This window comes from Hippoglossus hippoglossus, chromosome 21 (assembly GCF_009819705.1).
Source record: "Hippoglossus hippoglossus isolate fHipHip1 chromosome 21, fHipHip1.pri, whole genome shotgun sequence".
Lineage (NCBI taxonomy): Eukaryota > Metazoa > Chordata > Actinopteri > Pleuronectiformes > Pleuronectidae > Hippoglossus > Hippoglossus hippoglossus.
Genome location: NC_047171.1, coordinates 2,025,135 through 2,043,609, shown reverse-complemented (window position 1 = coordinate 2,043,609; position 18,475 = coordinate 2,025,135). Strand labels below are relative to the sequence as shown.

Here is an 18,475-nt window from a genome sequence, read left to right as displayed (position 1 = left end):
CCATTGGAGGGGACAAAAAGGTCAAAGTTGATATTGTGCAATATTGCCCTGACTTGAAACGATTAAAAAGGACAAAAATCCTTGAATTAATAATGTTTAAAACCTTTTTTTGACTGTTTTCATGCATTGTGATAAAATGTAATCACTTTAATTAGGATCTTTGCGCTTTGTGCGGATTTTCGGGTATTTCTAGTCAGGCAGAGAAACGGCCGCCTCGTCCACTGCGCATGCGCGCTCCAGAATCTGCCTCCTCACGTGTGGACGTGAACCGGTTCAGTGTGACGATCCACGCTCCTGACGGACCCGACAGCAGCTCCACGCAGAACCTCGACCCACGAACACGTCCACACAAACATGGTAAGACCCGTTAAATAACCTGTGCAACTAGAGGGCGAGGACATAAGAGACACTCGTGCACCCGGTGGTGGTGGTGGTTAGCGTTAGCGGCTAACGTTAGCCGCCGTTTACATCCACTGACAAGGTCAAACCGCGGAAAGTCACGTTTATCATCGTGTTTAATAAACTGTGAAAACACGGTGGAGAGAAAAGAGGGGGGGGGTTCGGTGTCTGTCACCGGGGATCGAACCGACAACCTCGTGACGAGTGGCCCTGCGGGGCCATCCACAGAACATGTGCCGAGTAATTAAAGTCCTCAGTCACTGCAGCAATGAATGAAATGTCCGGAAGCAGACCGGAAGTCAAGCTTAGTGTTTGTATGGTTTTAAATATCTTATTCTGCTTTAAACATGCTGTGTCATTGAGAGCTAAGAATTACACTCGTGTCATCTTCTTTACTGTCAGATCTAGAGCTGATTCAATTAGCCGACTAATCAATAAGTCGATTGATTGACAGCTGTTTTGACAATAGTTTGGAGTCATTGATAAAATTGCAATGCCCACAAATACTAGTTCATACTCTTAAATGTGAACGATAATACAGAGAAACCAGTTTTGACCACAAGCAAACACTTTGCCAACGTAGTCCCATAAAAAGAAAAAGTCAAGTCACCATCTCAGTCAGATTCATTTCATCTTCGTCTGCTGACATGTGATGGAGTAGATGTTTGCAGCAAACTGATCATTTACTTTTTCTTTGCTGCCATTGAGAAGCAGTTAATGTGGATTTTGAAAAGTACTCTATAGGTGATTGTTATAAAGCACAAGCCCCATTAAAGTTATACTTACATAACTGTGCTTGGTTACTTCATGACCATTATGTCAACATATAATAATACTAAAACATTGGTGTTTTAGAATAAATGTAATAACCCAACAGTAATAAAACCATTGAGCAGCATTTCGATAATATGCACATGAATGCAGCAATAATTATAATCCAATAAATAATATAGATAATGATTAGTACTTACTTATAATGTGGGTACTTTATACTTAATGAGGGACTTTATCTTGCAACTGAGTTTTTCTACTTTGTGCTATTGCTGCTTTTACTGTTTGACAAACTTGATGTTAATGCTTGATTATATTTGCACAATATCCAGAATGTGCTGATCATGATTAAAACGAAGCAGTGGAGAGATTATCTCACCAGAAATCATCAGTTTTATGCAACTGGTTCTCCTCAAACCACCTTGTGTAAAGAACAGGGAGAAAAACCAGACCAACTGGCCCTGACTGTTATCTAGTGATGGTAAAACCCTGGAGGACATTTCATCACAGTTGAGGTCGTTCAAACTGAAATCCTGAGATGCCTCCAGGTTATCAGTGGGCAGGCCTAGTCCCCCCCCCTCCGCGGGGTAGAAGGTCACTGTGACGGATAACTGCAGTGACCCCACCATGTCTGCCCCCGTCAGTAAACTGAGATCAACCCCCACCTTCCTCCACCTCCTCCCCAAACGACCTTCACCCAAGGCCGCTGCGACATCTGCTGCTTTTTTAACTGTCGTCAGCTGCTGTTTCAAATCAGATTAAACTGCTTTGAAACTTTAACTGAATGAAGAAACGTTGACTTCACCCAGGCAGCTTCTTGTTAATGTTTACACTCTGTCTGTAGACTTATCACTCCTTTCTTTTCCTCCCTCTTTCACAACAGAGCAGCTACAAGTGCTGATTAATAATTTCTTAGTTCTACCCTGATCTGTGGAATTAATCACATTTTAAGTCAAACTTAAACTTGTGCATTTTCATTGTAGTTGTTTGATTAGTGGATGTTTTTAATTGTTTAAGTGAGAAATTAACGAGAGAAGTTAACATTTGTTAATATCTGAATACTTTTGTTAACGATTAACACAAGAATCCAGACGCTTCACATAAGTGGAAGCAGCCATATTATTGTGGATAAGTACCATGAAGTACTAGTACTCAGAAATGTACTACTACATAATTATTAACTGTAAATGTATTTAAAAGTAGAATGCAACTATCCTGGATATCACTCGTTTGAGTACACTGTCTCACACCAGTTACATTTTTAAAGTAACTAGTTCCTGTTTTGAATATGTCTGTCTTGAAGTTAGTTAAGTGGGATTTTAAAGTTGCATTACACAGACCAGAAGTAAAAGTACTTAAAACTTGTACTTTAGTGGGTTTTGTGTAACAGAGCCAGTATTTATCTCAACACCGCCCCTAGTGGTCACCTTGTGTTGTCACATCAAATCTCAAGGCTTTCACTGGTGAAGTGTAACGTGATGATCATCGGCTCATTTCTTTATTTCCAGGCCTTCAGAAAATTCCTGCCCTTGTTCGACCGGGTGCTGGTGGAGCGCCTCGTTGCGGAGACCGTGACGAAGGGCGGCATCATGCTGCCGGAGAAGTCTCAAGGCAAAGTGCTGCAGGCCACCGTCTTGGCCGTCGGACCTGGAGCTGTCAACCCGGTAATTCCCAGCGTGGTTTAGTCTATATCTTTATTATTTTCAAGTTCTATACATTTGATTGATGCATTTACAATACAATGATATATTTGTACTTTTTTATTTAGAAAGGAGACATGCAGTCTGTCTGTGTGAAGGTCGGCGAGAAGGTTCTCCTCCCAGAGTACGGTGGAACTAAAGTCGTGCTGGACAACAAGGTGCAGTGAAGTTCAAACTGGATCAGTTATGATTAGTTTCTGTTGTGTCTTCTTCTTTGGTTTAATATGTCCCTTTCTTATTCTGTCCTCCAGGACTATTTCCTGTTCCGTGATGGAGACATCCTCGGTAAATACACCGAATGAGTCTGTTTTACATCAAGTCCCTGTCATCCCCCCCCGGAGAGAAGAAATTCAGTTGCCGCATTCGTGTCTGTCTTTTCTTTTTGTTATGTTTTTTCAATTGTAAATAATTATGATCTCATTTTGTTACAATAATAAAGTTGAACTGTCGATTGTTGTCGTTTTGTCTCATGATTTCATGCTGCTCCTGTTTAATATTCACTACAATCTTGAATTATAAGTTTGTTATGTAGTTTTTGACTCATGGTTTTTCCCGGTCGACAGAACTTTGATTTACTTCTATATAACCAAACAGAAAAGGACAAGACATAAGTATGGAGATTTATTTCCAGCTGAAACACAATTGATCTCACTTTGACGGATGTAATCTAATGTTTAATAGATGATGCGAAGCTGAGAAACTGTCAAACTAAGAGAACCATAAACCTCACGACTTATTAGAAAGTGAGAGACCTTTGTTCTTATTGATTCACAAAAATGTAAAACTGGTTTATCGCTGAAGAGAGACATTAAAATAATGATTAATAAAACTGGTGCAAGAGTTTTTGTTCTTTGTTCAAACAGCCGAATGTAAACTTAATGTAATAATAGATCAACAGCTCTACAGAAGCTCGGACGGCCCCTGGACACAGACTCCACTGACTGAAGGTTTGTGTCTTTGTGGTGAACTTTATGAATCAAATGGTATTTTTGCAGTTGTGTCTGAGACTATTTGTGTCCCTCTGAGCCGTTTGTGTCTGTCACATCGATATGTAGTGGATTTTTGTCTCCTTTTGTCTTCTAGTCATCGATTTGTGTGTCTGTTGTTGATTTAAGTCTTAGTAGTGAACTTGTGGATTGATTTTCATCTGTCACTGTTTATGAATGTGTTTGACTCTTTGCAGCCTGTTCTTGTCTTTAGTCAATTTTTGCATCTCTGTAGTTTTAAGTCTTTGTTATTCATTTTATGGTATTTTTGTCTCACTTTGAAGTTTTGTCTCTGTGTCCTTTTATGAATGTTTTTCTCTCTCTGCTTGTTTGAGGTCTTTTTTTCATCAGTTTTCTCTCTATGGAAATGTTTTGTGTTTTTGCAGATTTTAGTCTGTAGTGATTTAGTCTTTTTGTGGATCTGAGTCTCTGTGGTTGTTTTGTCTTTTTGTTGATTAGATTTTCTGTGGTTGTTTTGTCTCTTTGAAGATGTATTCTCTGTAGTTGTCTTTTTGTGGATGTGAGTCTCTGTAGTTGTTTTGTCTTATAGATTTGAGTCTCTGGTTGTTTTGTCTTATAGATTTGAGTCTTTGTAGTTGTCTTTTTGTGGATTTGAGTCTCTGTAGTTGTCTTTTTGTGGGTGTGAGTCTGTGGTTGTTTTTTCTCTCTGAAGATTTGAGTCTGTAGTTGTTTTGTCTCTTTGAAGATTTGAGTCTGTAGTTATTTTGTAGATTTGAGTCTGTAGTTGTCTCTTTGTAGATTTGACTCTCTGACCTTTCAAAAATGAAAATATCTTCCTCGTCGTGCTTCACTACAAGTACAAACTAAGTGAAATACTCGTGTGCAGTATAAGTACACAGATGAAGTACAGCACAGTACAGTTACCACGAAGTGAATCACCGACACGACAACAGCGCCACTGACGAACATCCGGGTATTCTGTCGAGATGGTCATGGCGGAGGGTTCTGCAGTTCTCAGGAGGAATCGGCCTGGAACCAAGGCGAAGGTTTGTTTCCAGCCGCCGGAGCTTCCCCGCGTGGTTCCCGACCTGTCGGCCCCACAGACCCGGGGAAGCCGCTTCACCCGAACCGGGTTTCTCCGGCGCGCGTCTCTGATCCGCACCTCGGTCCCAGACAAACACAGGAAGGGCCGGGACCTGGAAGCGTCCAGCTAGGTTAGCTGCTAACCGCTAGCTGCTCCTCCGTCTAGTTCCTGGAGTCGGGTCCAAAGCGAGCCCGGGTTCGGCCTCCTCCCCTGCAGATCGATTCGGGTTCATGTGTCGCGGGTTTAATCACGAACTCGATCCGCTGGTGGATGGAAACCACCTGGAAGCACACGGAGTTAGCTATGTTGCTATTTAGCTGCGTACGCTCGTTAGCTTTGCAGGAAGAAGCCGCATCCCGGCTATCGAGCTAGCTAGTGACAAGTTAGCTTCTTAGCTGTGAGTGATTGGAGAAAAACAAAAGATTTTTATAAAAATATTTCCCCCGTTAAACTTGTTTTCCTGTCTCCGGACAGTTTGTTCCACTGGACAGTTCACTGTGCGTCGTTTAGTGAATTAACACCGGGTTTGTTAACGTCTCTGAAGTTAGCTTCCCATTCGGAGGTTTCTCTGACACGAACCTGGATTTTAAACTCTATTCAAACTCTTCCAGGTTATTTAGTTCAGAATTAAATAGTTTAATGTTTACTGGGCTTTTGTGCGTCGACGACAAAAGCTGTGAAATCCCCCATTTTTGTGTGTGTGTGTGTGTTTTGTTAATGTGATCAAACTTTCTCTTATTGACAACCTGTGATTTAATTTGGTATTAAAGTCTCCAAGTCCAGTTGGTTTATATCTACACGTGGTCTGAAGTCTGAGGAATATAAACATTAACACAACACAAGCTTTCACACTTGTGTTTTGAATGCAGGTGGTTTTAAGCTATATCCTGTCTCTTGGAGAGAAAAGGCAGTTTTTCTCACAAACGAAATAAATCTGAAAATGTGTTTTAAGCTTTGAACCAGCATGTCTAAATCTGCACTGATACAATAAGTTCAATCAGTGGCTCGATATTGTCATTTCCCCTTAAATCTCCCCTTAGCTGGACAAGTCACAAGCTGACTTTATGTCCATGTTTGTTTAGTCGATTGTGGGTTGAGGTTGTGCAACAGCTATGTAATCTGCTCCAGTCAAGCTACAATGTGCACTTTGTCCACTTTGACTGGAGACTAAACGTGTCCTCCCTCCCTGTGCAGGACTTCTACAACTGGCCGGATGAATCATTTGAGGAGATGGACAGCACGCTCGCTGTCCAACAGGTGTGTTGTCATGTTGGCTCTTTTTAAAGAAGTGCACACTAGTACAGAGTTTTTCATTTTGAGTGGAGGTAAAACATCTATTAAGTCACATGCATGAGTCAGCTCCTACATAATCCTTTATTTCATTTCATAGATATATATGAGTTTTGAATAATGGTCGTTTTGATTTGTAGTTGTTTCTATCACAGGCCGGTTGACAAACGAATGCAATGATCTCCTCATTACAAGCTGTGGCTGAACGAGGATGTCTGCTAATGTGTGTTTGATGGCTCTCGTTTCAGTACATTCAGCAGAACATTAGATCAGATTGCTCCAATATCGACAAAATCCTGGAACCTCCGGAGGGTCAGGATGAGGGGGTGTGGAAGTATGAACACCTCAGGTAAGCGGGGGAAGAAAATACTATGAGTACATTTTTTGAATATGGTCTTGTTAGCCTGCATTAGTTAACATTTGAAGAACAGGCTTCATGCCTCTGCAGCGGCCCGGGTCCGACTCAAGCTCCCGACCATTTGCTGTGTGTCACCCCCCCATTTCACGCCTGTCCTGACAAGTAAAGGCCTAAAATGCCCCCAAAAATAAATACTTTAGAAGGTAGCTCTGAGAGCACATATCTCGCCAGGTCAAAGCAGTGTTTCACATTTATTATCTAAACTTGTGGTCGCCACCATATTCCATTTTGTCCCACTACAGGTTCATAATGAGCCACATTTTTACACTTCTTATAATAACATATGTAATAATTGAATGGGTTCTTTCCTGATCCATACCACATCCTTCAATGTCTTGTTATAATCCGTCCAGTTGTCTTGCATAATCCTGCTAACTAATGGACGGACTAATTTTTTTACACAACCTCCTCAGTGAAGGTAATTAAGTGATCCCAAACTTTGACAAGCCACTGGTTTCTAATCAAATCTGACAGAATAACTCCCTCATGCCTGTGTTTTGTTCTTTCTTGTCGTGTCCTGTTTTTCAGGCAGTTTTGTCTGGAGCTCAATGGACTCGCTGTAAAACTGCAGGTAAGTGATCAAACTGAACAAATACACACTTGTTTTGCTTTGACTGAAAGGATTTAGTCCTGAGTTAATATTCAATTGTCTTGTGTTGTAACAAAACACATCCCCTGCAGATTTTCTCCTGACCTCTTTAAACTACCAAAATCAACTTTTAAATTTGTAGCAGCAAATTACAGCATCATAGATTGAATTTGTTTCCCCAAGTTATCGTGTCTAGACAAGTCCAGACTAGTATCGTTGTAATACAAGTTTCTCCTCCTGCAGAGCGAGTGCCACCCAGACACCTGCACCCAGATGACAGCCACAGAGCAGTGGATCTTTTTATGTGCTGCCCACAAGACACCCAAAGAGGTGAGTCCGTCCTGTATGAACCCCTCGGCCTGATTTATTCGTATCTGCCTGTGTGTAAATTACAAGTAGAGACCGCTCTTACTCACAGTTGTGTGTGCGTTTTTGTTCTGCTTCATCCATAGTGCCCTGCCATTGATTACACCAGGCACACGCTGGACGGAGCTGCCTGTCTTCTCAATAGCAACAAATACTTCCCCAGCAGGTCAGTCACCTGCAGCTCAGCCACTATGATTGATACAGTAGTAAATGTCAGTGTGATAATGTGAAATGTTTGGCTCGTAGTGATGAACCTACAGAGAACAATCAGTTGAATCTGCTGCTCACAGAGTCTTGTAGTGAATCTTAGAAGGTTGGAGTGTGACAGGAGATCCAACAGGCACTTTGCTTTAAGAAAACTGACACGATACTGACTTGATATCATTTAAACAGCTACCATCTTTGTCTGATTTGTCCTTCTAGGGTGAGCATCAAAGAGTCATCAGTGGCTAAACTCGGCTCTGTCTGTCGTCGCATCTATAGGATATTCTCTCATGCCTACTTCCACCACCGCCAGATATTTGACAAGTATGAGGTAGGTGTCATTAGAGAAGGCTTCTGTTCGGCTAGTAATGAATGCAGTGCTCTTTGGACGGCTGTGGCTGAGGGAGTAAAACGGTCGTCCTCTAACCGGAAGGTTGGCGGCTCGATCCCAGTCTTCCCCATCTGCATGCCGATATGTTCTTGGGCAAGATGCTGATCCCCAGATTGCCCCTCATAGAATGAAAAGTGCTGCCCATAGATGCACTGTATGAATGTGTCTGTGAACGGGGGAATGTGAAACTGAACTGTAAAGCGCTTTGAGTTGTCATCAAGACTAAAAAAGCGCTATATAAATACAAACCATTTATTGTGGGGATCATTCTGCCAAGCGAAATGCTAATCGTGGGATTGTTTTGGTTTTAATTTGCTGATATAGTCCAGTTATAAAACACTTCACGTTTCCAGACCCTACAGAAAGAGATGATGTGACAAATCAGACATTCTATTTTTTAATGATATCCCCAAACTTGGGTCTGGACAGTTTCTGGAGTTTACTTTTCATATATGCAAAACACAGCAGGATATTATCCAGGTCAGATGTGTTCACAACAGCAACAGGGATCAGAACATTATTGAAAATATCCAGGTGAGCGGTGGCTCTGCGTAGAGCAGCAGGAGGCAGGACATGACGGATGACGTGGGTTTTTTTTTATGAGCCCATAGACACCGAAGTTGGCCCCTATTGCTAAATGCTCTTGAATCTTGTCTTCCTTTCCAAGTTTACAACTTCGTTTGTGTTTTCTACATGTATGGTTCCTCATTTTAATCCTGGGATATTTATATTGTTCCAATTTTACGTCTGTCGCCTGTTACAGACGTCATCAACACGCTCACCCGCTGTCTTTTCCAGCTGTATTTTCACAAGGACTAACTTGGGGTCTGGGAGGAAAAGTTCCAGAAAATGTCTGGAACAACAGACGAGTACATTTGCTTTCTCAAACACAGCCCCTTGGAAAGATTTCAGGAAAATGTCTGGATTCCAGTGCATGTCTGAAACACTCGTATGAGTGTTTAGCTGCTTTCACATACAAAACAGAACTGGAAGCAGTTTGTTAAATAAATCTTCATTTTATTCGACTATTATTGTATTGTTATATGCAGATTTCTGCATTTTCATTGAAATGAAGATAAAAGCTATTCGGCCGCACATTGACGATGTCTTCACCAAGCTTACTGCGGACGAGTGGAGGCAGTTAAAATTAGGGGCACCGAACAATGCCACAAAGTTTCTGTTGGCAGAACTTGTGATGAACATGACATCGACTGTGTCCTCCAAACTGCTAACGACTCTTGGATATGACGGCATGTCCGTGACTGTAGAAAAGGTCTTGTCCAGTCTGGAAGACGCACTCTGCCAAAGTTTAGCACCGGGCAGCTCAACCAGCTCTGAGAGTTTGGATCAATTCACAGAGTTGTTTGCAGAGGAGGTGACAGAGAGGGTCAACGCCAGCCTGCATTCCAACTCCACCAGCACAGAATCCGCTGGACCGCCACAGTGTCACCAGACCATACCCAACAAACTCGAGAAAATGGTCAGTTGTCTTTGCAAAGTGTTGAAGAAAACTGCTTGTGACATCGAGGGCTCGTTCAAGCCAAGACTGCGTAGTCAAAAGACATTTGATCTTTTAAACAAGCTTCCTCGGGGTAAAACAACCTCAACCTCTTCAGACAGTGACAGAGCATCATCAGAGTGTTTTGACGTGGAGCCTGAACACTGAACTTTCACATACACAACAAGCACAACAACAAAGAGTGAGGCGGACACGCCCACCAACTCCCTGCAACAACTCCACACACTGGACCAACAGTAGCTTTCCATCCACAGACCTCTCTGCCAGTACTCATGAAGAAATGTGGGTTTGTTTTAACAGCAGCTTCTCTACTCTACTCAAACATGTGTCCATCACAACAACACACACACTTCCTGATCTCTGATCTGTTTTTTTATTTTTATTTTAAGAAAAGTACAGCATGAAACACAACTCGTCCAGATTTACTTTCTGTTTCTCGTTGTTGTGCTTCCTTGAATTTAAGAGTTTGAGCCCAGGACCTCCTGCTGCGTTCTTCACGTGTGAAAGACGATCGCCAGAGAAAGTCCAGTCCCAAGTCTTCTTCTCCTTCTTTATTCGGTTTATTGGCAGGTGACAACCAACGTCAAGGTGCATTACCGCCCTCTACTGTGTGTGTCAATATCCTACTTCCTCTTCTTCCCCATTCGGCAGCGTATCTCTTATTACCCTTGATATTTGATAGCTTCTCCTTCGTTCAGTTGAGTGGCGGGTGACAACCTCCTGTGTTGGAGTGTATATCAGAGTTATCTAGCTCATATTAAATCAGTTTGTCCAATCCTGTCTCCCTCAGCTAATGGAACATACTCCCTATTCCAAAGGTAACTACTATTTCCAAGCTTAGTTCTTCCTCTCTGCTTTGCACTTTTCCTCTTGAGCTTTTCTCGTTCTCGAACACACTTATTAAAGTGAAGCATTACATGCTCCACTGACTCTTCTATAAAATATTTTGTGCGGGGGGGTTCAACACACAGTGGAAGGCGGTAATGCAACTTGACGTTGGTTGCTACCCGCCAATAAACCAAACAGAGAAGAAGAAGAGGCTCGGACATCCTCCGCAATTCATGACTGAAAACGCCCTTAAAATAACAATGCCTTTGAACAAGAGGCCGGGCTTTCTATTAGAGTCACAATCTTTTTGTGGCTTTGATCTACAACATTATTTGAGATCTTTAAAATTGCCTTTGGTTCTTTATCATGTGTTTGATGTCTATATGACTCATGGTTGGAAGAAGATACCCTTCATGTCCCATATCAAGGGCGTTTTGTACTACCTGGTCAGCAGCGCTAAGTGGAAAGAAACGGATCGAATAGACCTGAACCCAGATATGGAGGAGACTGCAGTACAGACATTCACCATGGATACATCTGATGCATTGGAGCTTCCCAGCATGACAGTTGAAACTATTCGCATGCAGATTGAGGATCTTTATAGCAAGTTGACTGCGGAGCAGTGGGAACTGTTCAAATCAGAAACACCAGACAACATCACAAGGTTTCTGTTGGCAGAACTTTTTCTGAACATGACTTTGTCTGTGTCCTCAGACCTGATCACAGCACATGGACACAACGACTTTCCCTTTACTGCGGAGAGTATCCAGTCCAGTCTGGGAGACGCTCTCCGTCAGAGTTTAGCACCGGGCAGCTTAAAAAAGTCTGTGAGTTTGGATCAACTCACTGAGTTGGTTGCAGAGGAGATAACAGAGAGGGTCAATTACCGCCGGTCTGAGCGCTCCACCAGCGGACGCTCCACCAGCGGACGCTCCACCAGCGGACGCTCCACCAGCGGACGCTCCACCGGACTGCCACAGTGTCACCAGACCACAGCCAACAAACTTGAGAAAATGGTCAATTGTGTTTGCAAACTGTTGAAGAAATCTGCCGGCGACATCGAGGGCTCGTTCAAGCCGAAACTACGCAGTCAAAAGACATTTGATCTGATAAACGAGTTCCCTAGGGGGAAACCAACTTCTTCAAGCACTGACTCTTCATCAAGCAGTTCTCGCTCTGACAGACGAACATCCTCAGAATCATCAGTCCGCAGCAGTGACTATAGGACAAGTGAGGCCGTCCAGGAAATCATCGGGAAGGAGGTGAGCGACATCATCGAGCCCCTTGTGGACGAAATGTCAGAATCTGACCTGAGTGGGCTGATATCTGAATCTTCTCTGGAGTTTAAAGCTGCTGCAGATGAAATCTATCAGATCATTAGTGAAGAGGAGAGCGTCAGATCATCTGATTCGAGTAGAGGCTCCAAATCCTCAAAGAGCCACAAGAAGTTTTGGAAAGGAGTGGGCAAGAGGATCAAGAAGCTTTTTGCAAAGTTTTTGGCCACAGCATCGATGCTCAAGATGGGGACACAAGTCAGGAAGAAGTTCAGTAAGGAGACCCAAGTCCAGAGCATTGAGTCAGTCAAGTCTCTGATGGATAGTGTGGAGTCTCTGCTTCTGACAGAGACCAAGGACAGAGTTTCACCTGCAAACGCCCCCGTCCTTACCGATGTCCTCTATAGGTACGTCACAACTGACCCTTTAGTGGCGAGTCCAGCTGAAGTGACGAAAGTGTCTGTTCCTAAGTCCCACAGAAAGATGTACGCGGACATAAAGGAGAGAGTGATGAATTTCCTGCCATTGATGAACTGGTGGTTCTCTAAACAGGCCGGTGACTACACCAAGAGGGTGACCTCCGCTTTAATGGAGATTGAGCCCATCGTAGGATCTCCGGTCTCAGAGATCAACAGTGCAACGGAACGGGCAGAGCCCCGCAAAAAGTTGTATGTCAATCTCGTCATTGACCAGTTCGTCACTCGAGTGTTTGCAAAGTCCAAAGTGAACTTGTTCTGTGACGAATCAATACACCTCACTCAATACCTGTTTGAAAAAACATGGGCCGAAGTCCAGGACATTGACTTAGACACGTCCCCAGATATAATCAATGTCCTCCACAAGGCGGTGTTCAAGGACCTGTGTAAGATGTGGGACTGTCCAGAAACGCTGCTGCTTTCCATTTACCGAAAAGAACCAGAGGTCGAGAAAAGAATCGCCGCCTCTATGGAAAGCCACATGTTCAACAAACCCGGCAGAATGTCCAGATTCGTCTCCTCTTTGAGCAGATTCTTTAAACGGTAGAAATGCTATCGCTCTAAATGAGGACGAATATACGTGTCTTCTGCTGAAGGGGTGTGGATTCACTCTGGGAGCTCCAGTTTACCACATCCAAACAAAAAAAAAAGTGCATGAAATGTTTTCTGTAACAACTGTTGGAAAGAATTAAAAAAATACTCCACTTAGTTGTGTCTGTTCTACCGATGTTTCACTAGATGAACAAATTATTAAGACACTAGTTTGGCTTGTTCCTTTGATGTATCAGCCATCTTTAAGAATATTTGTCATGTGCACAACAGTTACATGCAGATACAAATTCTTGGGTCACAGGCTCCCTTCTAGCCGTGCTCAAAAATATTCAGAAAGAAAACCACACAAGCAAAAATAGAATATAAAAGGTGAGGGGTGTTCAGCTGCATTATGACACTTCACCACTAGTTGTCACTAAATTCTAAACACTGAACCTTTAAGGCTCGTGTGCTGCACCTAAGCCAAAGGAAAAACTTTTTTTTTTATAGCATGAGAGCCCTGATATAAACGTGTACGAATGAAGACATGGTAAAATAGAAATTACTTTATTTATAGATGGTAGCAAAACCATATTTTAAACAGGCCTCAGGGTAAAGACTAGAACGGGAATTGATAAGCTCCACCACCAAATATGTTGCACACACCCACGCATGTTTCTGGAAAATGTCCGAAAAATTTGGTCCAGACACAGTTTGTCTTTTGCCTGTGAAGCAGCAGCAGCAGGTTGTGGGGTCCGACTCGTTCACAACAACAGGAACATGTGGGGAACATCCAGGCGAGGGGCGGAGCCTGTAGAGCAGCAGGGGCGGAGCCTGTAGAGCAGCAGGAGGCCGGACATGACGTATAAACTCTGCTGTGGAAAGATCAGTGTTGTTGTTTACAGCTCATCCACACCGGCGTCGGCCCTCATCACCAGAAGATCTGGATCTCCTCGTCTTTCCAAGTTGACGTCTTCGTCTTCTACGTGTTAGGCTCCTCTTCTTCATCCTGAGATATTTGTGTTCTTCCAGTTTCAATCTGTCATGTGTTAATAACGTTAGCAACACGCCCACTTGCCAGCAGCTGTTTTCCTGCTGTATTCTCACATGGACTCACTCTTGACAGTTTTCTAGGGGCTGGCAGGAAAAGTTTCGGGAAATGTCCTCAGCAGCTCACTTGGACATTTGTGCTTTCTTACATTTTTCTTACTGGAAAATGTCGGGGAAATTTCAGTGCATGTTTGAAAGCAGCTTTAAAGTGTCAACCAGGCAGACTGGTGAAGAATCAGGATGCAGTTTCATAGCTGTGATCTGTGTGTGTGTTTGTCTCTGTGCAGAACGAGACGTTCCTGTGTCACCGGTTCACACGCTTCGTCATGAAGTACAACCTGATGTCCAAGGACAACCTGATCGTGCCCATCCTGGAGGAGGAGGTGCAGAACACGTCATCAGCCGGGGAGAGCGAGGCCTGAGATGCAGCTGCTGCCATAAGGGAGACGTGTGAAAACAAAATATCTACACATTACAGAGGAGACGCATTCACACACCTGCACACACACACACACACACGAATATATATGTATACACATTACACACACTACAGTGTATTAAGGCTCCTGTCCAGTAACACTGTTCATGTCCCTCCTCCCCTGTCACCTGTGTCTCTCTCAAAGGACGTGAAGTTAAAGAGCGGGAGCAGAGTTCAGTCACTTCTGCAGGACGACATATTTTCAGTTTCACTCTCTGTTCCTTCAGATTCAGGCCTTGTCTCTGGAAACATCTCCGCTCCAACACCTCTCCTTTGTCTTTATTCTTCTTTAAGCAGCTGGATTTGCAAAAAAAAACAAAACTACGTAACCATGGTGACCTGTATTGTTGACGAAGGCACACACACTGACAGCCCCCCCCTTCTGTATATAACCCCCCCCCCCCCCCCCCTCTCTCTTTCTCTTAATCCACTGTCATATTTTCTGATGGTGCTTCACTTTCTGTGTCTGCTTCTGTTCTGTTTGCTTGTGTTGCCTACCAGCCTGTTTTTGGGGGTGTCCCATGAAACGGATCTCTAAATTAGCCGGCTCACGTAATAACGCTATTCAAACACTTTGTAGGTGTGTGGCTTGTGTGGTAGTGAACAAAGAAAACCTTTCTCTCTCTCTCTCTAGCTTCGTACGTGTACTAGCAGTCAGGTGTTCCGTCTCCGAGGCGACGTCTCGGAGTGTGTAGGAGGCTTTTGGCTAACTCTGATCCTGCTTTGTGACAAGCCCCCGTTTAATACCGTGTGAAATGTGCCTGATACTCCGCTTCCCTTGACTCGACGCTGCTGTACGCCGGTTTCTACCAATCTAAACATTCGACCAGTAAATGCCACGAGGAAGTTCTGACTATCGGCAACATTTAAGTATCTGAGCACAACCTCCCGTCTTTTACCCCCTCCCTCATTAAGTTATTTTGTGGGAGGAGTCTTGTCAGTCCAACCCACTTTTTTTTTTTTTAATGGACTAAAAAATTTTGTTACTGTCGACATTTACATGATGTCTGTTAATAAAAAAGACCTATTATTCAGACTGGTGGTTTTTATATTACTGAGGTTACATCCACACTTTATCTACAAACATTTGTGTGAATGTACGGAAACAAACTGACGTGAAACTTAAAGTTAAACTTGAAAAATAAAAGAGGCAAAATGTACAAAGTCAACATTAATACTGACATTTATTAAACCTGATGATGAATACATCATATACATATAACCATGGTCACATAACCACTTTGAACCCGTCACTCACTGGAAAATCTCAAATATACTTTAACTGGACAGAAAATCTAATTATTCTGATTGTAAAATAATCATTTAAAAAATAAAAAAACAAAAGTAGTTTTCAAATAGGATCAATCAGTGTTTTTTGGTCACATGATTAACAGTTGATTGAATATCATCGTATGAAACATCTGACGACTTCAATGATGAATTATTAGCTGCAGCTTCCTCTCAAAAATAAAGTAACGTGCATCACAATTAGTTCAAACACAAATTTGCAGTTGAGTGAAAATGTCTTTAGATATTTACAACATTGTCCCTTTCATAGCATTAAAAGACAAGATTTAACATTTGCTCTCCTGACATATTGTCAGTGATGGATGGTTTAATATTTTCCTGAAAAGAAAGAAACACTTAATACTTATTGCAGGTAAAGTTGTAGCTCAACTGCTGTCGTCTGAATAAAGAGTGAAGTTAATGTTGGTTAAGAAATAACAGGAAATGTATCTACGACTATATTTTACATTATTGTCAACAAATCCTAAGAAATGAACAAAAACCAACAGTAAGTTGAGTTAATACTTTCTATCCTGTCTGTGAAACTCAGACCTGAGTCCACAGGTTCCTGCTGAAGATATAAACCTTTCAAAAGACGTTTAAAATCTAGTTTTTAAAAAAGGGTCAAATCATTTCATTTAACAGCTGGACACTGGTTTTCAGCAAATGTCTTCTACCAATATATATAGTGTGTGTGTGTGTGTGGTGATAAAGGAACATGTTCAGATAAAGCAGAAAAAATACATCAGTCAGATCAACTCAAAGTAGATTTAGTATTTTCATGGATTCGACACTAAGGAAAATATCAAATGTTTTCTGAACAGGACACGTCAGTACCATCTACGCTCTAAAGCAGAAAGCAGCAGATTAAACAGAAGAAAAAAATAAACGTGTAACACCAACAGCAGCCGAACGAATGTTAAATAATACTGTCAAACAAATGCATGATTGGACATAAACCATTTCCAGAATGATTCAAATATGGCCCCGGTCAGATTGAACACGATGAGGGTTTCTAACGTCCTCTGGTCGTAGTAACTGTCACTCGTCAACCTGCAAACTGTCAGTACCAAATATTCTGGAGGAGAAGAGCCGAGTCGGACCCGAGGTGAGATATGAAGGTTTTCAAACATCTGGACGCACCAATAAAAAGTCTTGAGGGAGATGAGAGAACTTTCTCTGGTCAATTGAGAAAAAAATGTGTGAAACAGAAAAACCAAAGAGCAGGAAAAGTGATATTGGTAAAAAAAAAAAAGGTGAATCCCTCGTTTATCACCAGTGTTGATTCCATAACGTGCAGAAATCAGTTTGTGCTTCATAGGTGTGTGTGTGTGTGTGTGTGTGTGTGGTTTCTATGTAAAGGTTCGGACTCAGATCCGTCTCTAAATAAAACCTCATTATGGCTTCAATAAAAACATTTTAAAAAAGTGCAGAGTTTTAAAAGTAACACAACGGCCGATGAAGAGTCTGTGGAGACTTCAAGTCTCTTCTCCGTTAGTCCAACACTGTTTGAATCCTGGAGTTAAACTCCTGGAGGAAAAGTGAAATCCGTCTGATTTGCTGCTCACATACACGTGACCTCAGCTTTCCCTTCTTCCTGCTCGAAGCCGTTCTCCTCCAGGTGGGACAGGGCGCTGGGATACCCCCCCCCCCGAACACGGGGAAGCCGCCGATGCCTCCCGCGGTGGGAGAGAGCTCCTCCGGCGGGACGGTGGCGCTGCTGACCGAGCGGCTCACCGAGCGGCTGGACACGTCGCTGTGCACGGACAGAGTCTGGACACAGGAGACGGACGTTAGATCACAGCTCGGAGGAATCTCACACGACCGAACACAACTTGTATTTATACACAACGAGGACAGTTTGACATAAACTTGAACTTGGAGCCGTTCACTTGTGATTGGATCCCTCAGGACAGATGTTTACACCTCATTAGTTCCCTGGTTTCCCTCTAAACTCTCTTCTTCTGGATCTTAAATGCTTCGTGAACTGCTCAGATCAGATTTAGGATTTACACGGACCTTATTTTTAGACCTGTCTTATAGGAGCTGCAGTACTTTTGGGCTCGAGGAGGTTTTGGTCTCTGTGACCTCAGATCGTGAGAAGGTTCAAAGACTTCAGTCTCAGCTCACTGTGTGTGTGAGGTGCAGTTCTGATTTTATTCACCAGGGCGCAGTGATGCCACATAAACATCAGCGTCTTCCTTCATCATAGACAATCATAGTTTTTCACCAAATTCCATTCAACTTATTCCATGAAGGTTTGAACCCTTGTTCTTTTTGAAGGGGATTGTTATCTCCTTATCTCACCTGGTTCCTCTGCTGCCCGGCGGTCTGACCTCTGACGGGCCTCTGCAGAAACACCACCTGCTTCGTGGCCAGGTTCCCGTCACTGCACACAGAGGGATCATATCTTATTATCATCATGTTACATTATATGTTAACAGCATCCATACGCAGCAGACCCAGTTAATGATTAAGATTAACATTACCATAGATACAGGAAGTGTTGAGCTCACCTGTCGTGTCGGATGATGGGCGTGGGCAGAATGCACGTGAGCAGCCAACCGAACTCCGCCAGGGTGTGAAGAAGGGGCCCGTAGTCCGTCTTCACGTTGGAGCCCTGCAGGACAACCAACGTGTCAAAGAGACACAAACAGAAAGAAGAAGAGGACAAAGAAACTTACAAGGAGATAATGAAACGTTACTGAACCCTCCTGGCTGCTTTTCATCCTTTTTTTAATTTCATAGATCTTCTAAAACTCAAAACATAAAAGGTGGAGACGTTTTGTACAAAGCGTATTTCAACACTTCAGTTCACGGTGTTGAAAATATCATCGTGAACCAGAGGTGTGGAGATGGTTCTGGGTTTTAAT

The 18,475-nt window shown here is 42.8% G+C and overlaps 2 protein-coding genes across 5 annotated transcripts in view; one reads left to right on the top strand and one right to left on the bottom strand.

The window, feature by feature from the left end:
* The first annotated feature begins 200 nt into the window (after positions 1–200).
* LOC117754856 (MOB-like protein phocein) lies at positions 201–15,093 on the top strand. Of its 3 annotated transcripts, XM_034574196.1 has the most exons (9): positions 201–357; positions 2,679–2,834; positions 6,096–6,158; positions 6,440–6,540; positions 7,138–7,180; positions 7,442–7,528; positions 7,651–7,730; positions 7,988–8,099; positions 14,125–15,093. In XM_034574196.1, the coding sequence occupies exons 1-9, from the start codon at positions 355–357 to the stop codon at positions 14,257–14,259; spliced, it is 780 nt and encodes a 259-aa protein (XP_034430087.1). In that variant the 5' UTR covers positions 201–354; the 3' UTR covers positions 14,260–15,093. The 3 variants fall into 3 exon arrangements, with proteins under 3 accessions (XP_034430087.1, XP_034430086.1, XP_034430084.1); XM_034574193.1 differs by lacking the exons at positions 201–357; positions 2,679–2,834 and adding an exon at positions 4,713–4,863; XM_034574195.1 differs by lacking the exons at positions 6,096–6,158; positions 6,440–6,540; positions 7,138–7,180; ... (2 more) ...; positions 7,988–8,099; positions 14,125–15,093 and adding exons at positions 2,939–3,028; positions 3,122–3,688.
* A 1,829-nt stretch (positions 15,094–16,922) lies between these two features.
* Positions 16,923–18,475, bottom strand: part of rftn2 (raftlin family member 2) — a 46,525-nt gene continuing 44,972 nt past the window's right edge. For both annotated transcript variants that reach the window (XM_034574190.1, XM_034574189.1), the window contains exons 7-9: positions 18,119–18,222; positions 17,910–17,991; positions 16,923–17,375 (exon numbers count right to left, since the gene is read on the bottom strand). In XM_034574190.1, coding sequence (XP_034430081.1) covers positions 17,097–17,375; positions 17,910–17,991; positions 18,119–18,222 — 465 coding nt within the window. In that variant the 3' untranslated portion in view covers positions 16,923–17,096. The remainder of the gene's footprint in view (positions 17,376–17,909; positions 17,992–18,118; positions 18,223–18,475) is intronic.

What these genes read in the sequence shown, in the direction of transcription:
- LOC117754856 (XM_034574196.1), top strand. An exon ending in TGGAAGTATGAACACCTCAG is followed by an intron (nt 6,541 to 7,137) that starts GTAAGCGGGGGA and finishes CCTGTTTTTCAG; the next exon opens with GCAGTTTTGTCTGGAGCTCA. An exon ending in CCCACAAGACACCCAAAGAG is followed by an intron (nt 7,529 to 7,650) that starts GTGAGTCCGTCC and finishes CTTCATCCATAG; the next exon opens with TGCCCTGCCATTGATTACAC.